The sequence below is a fragment of the Belonocnema kinseyi genome, chromosome 10 (assembly GCF_010883055.1).
Source record: "Belonocnema kinseyi isolate 2016_QV_RU_SX_M_011 chromosome 10, B_treatae_v1, whole genome shotgun sequence".
In the NCBI taxonomy this organism is placed as follows: Eukaryota; Metazoa; Arthropoda; class Insecta; order Hymenoptera; family Cynipidae; genus Belonocnema; species Belonocnema kinseyi.
This window is the reverse complement of record NC_046666.1, coordinates 5532647-5535708: the sequence shown is the minus strand read 5'-3', so window position 1 is coordinate 5535708 and position 3062 is coordinate 5532647. Positions and strand designations below refer to the sequence as shown.

The 3062-nt window shown below is 30.2% G+C and overlaps 1 protein-coding gene across 2 annotated transcripts in view; it reads right to left on the bottom strand.

The window, feature by feature from the left end:
* Window positions 1-2550: 2550 nt before the first annotated feature.
* Window positions 2551-3062, bottom strand: part of LOC117182160 (actin cytoskeleton-regulatory complex protein pan1-like) — a 9476-nt gene continuing 8964 nt past the window's right edge. For both annotated transcript variants that reach the window (XM_033375211.1, XM_033375212.1), the window contains exon 4: window positions 2551-3062. In XM_033375211.1, coding sequence (XP_033231102.1) covers window positions 2859-3062 — 204 coding nt within the window. In that variant the 3' untranslated portion in view covers window positions 2551-2858.

The window sequence follows — 3062 nt, the reverse complement described above, 5'->3', positions numbered from 1 at the left end:
CTGCAGAACTTTAAACTGCAGCACTTCTAACTCCAACCCTTAAAACAGATGATTTTCAAATTGTAGCACTTTAAACTACAGCACTTCAAATTCCAGTCTTTAGAACTGCAGCACTTCAACTATAATATTTTAAACGATGATATTTTAAACGATAATACTTAAAACTGCAGCACTTTGAAATATAGCACTTTATACAGTAAAACTTGACATTCCTAGCACTTCAAACTACAACATTTTAAACTGCATTGCTTTCAAATGCAACACTTTAAAGTCCAGCACTAAAAACTCCAGCTCTTAGAACTTCTGCACTTCAAACTATAGTACTTTAGACTGCAGCACTTTGAGCTATAGCACTTTAATCTGCTGCACTTAAAATTGCAGCACTTTAAACTACTGCACTTTAAATTGCAGCTTTTTAAATTGCATCACTTCAAATTGCTGCACTTAAAACAGCATCACTTTAAACTACAGCATTTACAAGTGCAACTGCTTGAACTGCAGCATTTCATATTACAAGCCTTCAATTATTGAATTCTTAGAAATTTCATCAAATTATTTTTAATTCTCTTGAATTTTTCTAAGTTAATTACAAAATTTAATCAATAAAATTAATTTTTTAATATGTTTAAATTGTTTCCAATTCATTTTGCTTTATTTACCTTGGATTTGTATGAATTATCTCCAATTCTTTTTATTTCCCTTAAATTTCGCTAAATTAACTTTAATTTTTCAATTTCACTTCACTTAAAATCTATTAAATTTGACCAGAATTCTTAGCACTTCCATTTTAATCAATTCGGGTAAATGATTTTGATTTTTAACATTTTTTCAATTCTATTCTTTTACATTCTTATGAATTTAACCAAAGTCTCTGGAATGACTTGAAATTTTTATAAACTTACTCCAATGTTACTGAAATAAGTGAAAAATTTGGGACTTTTAATTTTCTTCAATATATTTGAATTAATTTGAAATTCATCTTGAATTCTTATTAATTTATTCTATATTATTGTTTACTAAATGTTGAATTCTATGGAATTCGCTTGGTTTTTCAACTCTCGTTAAATTCTTTAGAATTCTGATAAATACACTTAATTCTATTCAATACAATCCAATTTTATTTTAGTCTTCTTATGGACTCTAAAGTCTTTTTAATTCACCTCGAATTATTAGGTATTTTATCAAATTCTTTTAAATTTTCTCGAATTTCTCATAATTAATTCCAAATTTAATGAATTCAACGAAATTAAAAAAAAATGCTGTTTGTTTAATTCACTTTGAATTTTTATGAAATTCATCGAATTCTTCTAATTTCCCATCAATTTCTCTAAATTAAATCGAATTTTATTTTATTTTTTAATTTTTGAATTCTTTTTCAATTCACTTAAATTCTGTTGAATTCGCGCTGAATTATTTTCACTCACATCTTCCTCATTCCCATTTACTCTCTTGAATTCTACTAAATTTAATTTTAACAAAATATGTAGAATGTTTTGGATTTTTATTATATGGTGAGCTCATTTAATTCAATTTTGACTTCACTCCAAGTTATTATTAATTAATTCTGAATTCTTTTTTAAAAAGTTGAATTGCTTGAATTATTTAGAATCCTTTAGATTTTTTCATGACACCTTGAATTTTTTTGAATTCTTCTAAATTCACTTAATTTTATTAATTATATAAATTTTTTAAACTCGACTGAAAACGACTTGCATATTCTTCACAAGATTTATCATATTTGGTAAATGACAAAATCAGCGGGAAAATGAGTTTCACAATTGGTTGGTAAAATGTAAAATAAAACCTGTAAAATGCTGTTGAGTGTTAATTTTTACAGAATTGGAATAACATATCAACATATAATTTATGGCACATAATTAAGAATTAATTTCTAGAAGGAACAGAGTTCTTACAAATAAATAAATTACTTAGAAACAACACAATTCTAATCATGCAAATAAGGCTTAAAATAATTTCACTATAACAAATATTTGACTCTTAAATATATAATTACATTTTAAACTAAAATATTGAAAATTACATTTTACTGATGTCATGTCAGATGAGATAAAAAAAGCTTAACATTTTTTCAATTTTTTTTTTACATCATAAAAGTAACGACATGCTGTGTCCAGAGAACTGTCCAGGCGGGGGGGGGGGGGGGGGGGGGGGGGGGGGGGGTATAAAACAGAAATTTGATTTTCGTTAATGCTAGTGTCCTACGGTTTTTATTAAATCGCATAATACGAATCTTCAGTCAAAATTTGAAAATCCAAAATGGCTGATCCAAGATGGAGATTCAAAATTGAAAAAATCTAAAACTCGGTAGATTTTTTACGGAAGTTCATATCTTGGAGTTTTTCAGGCTACAGAGTGCGAATCCGTGGTGGAAATTTTACGAGGTCATCAGTTTATATGCATTTCTAAACTTTTTTCGGATTCGTATTCTGCGACCTCCAAAAAACCGCAGAAATAAGGTTTCACGGATGCCTGATAAATTTTCGGATTTTTGGATATTTTTAAGCCGCCATATTGGATCACCCATTTTGAATCTCAAAATTTTAAATACGGGTTCGTATTCTACAACCCCCAAAAATCCATAGAAACAAGGGTAAACGGAACTGTTTTAATTTTTTGTATTTCTTGACATTTCAAAGCCACCATATTGGATCAGCCATTTTGAATTCTGTAATTTTGATCACGGATTCGAATTCTACGACCCCAAAAACTCCTAGGCACAACGTTTTGTGAAAATTGAAAAAAGGCCCTTAAGATAAATGCGTTTGACGCGATACGGCGTCAATGCAACCGGCGCACCTACAAAATTGACGCTACGTGGCGTCATGTCACTCTAGAAGTTAATTACGAGGTCTACTGAATAAAAATGGATTGTCACGATTGGCATTATACGCTGGCTCACGATTGGCGTTATACGCTGGCTCACGATTGGCGTTATATGATGGCTCACGATTGGCGTTATACGCTGGCTCACGATTGGCGTTATACGCTGGCTCACGATTGGCGTTATACGCTGGCTCACGATTGTTATTATGCGATGGCTC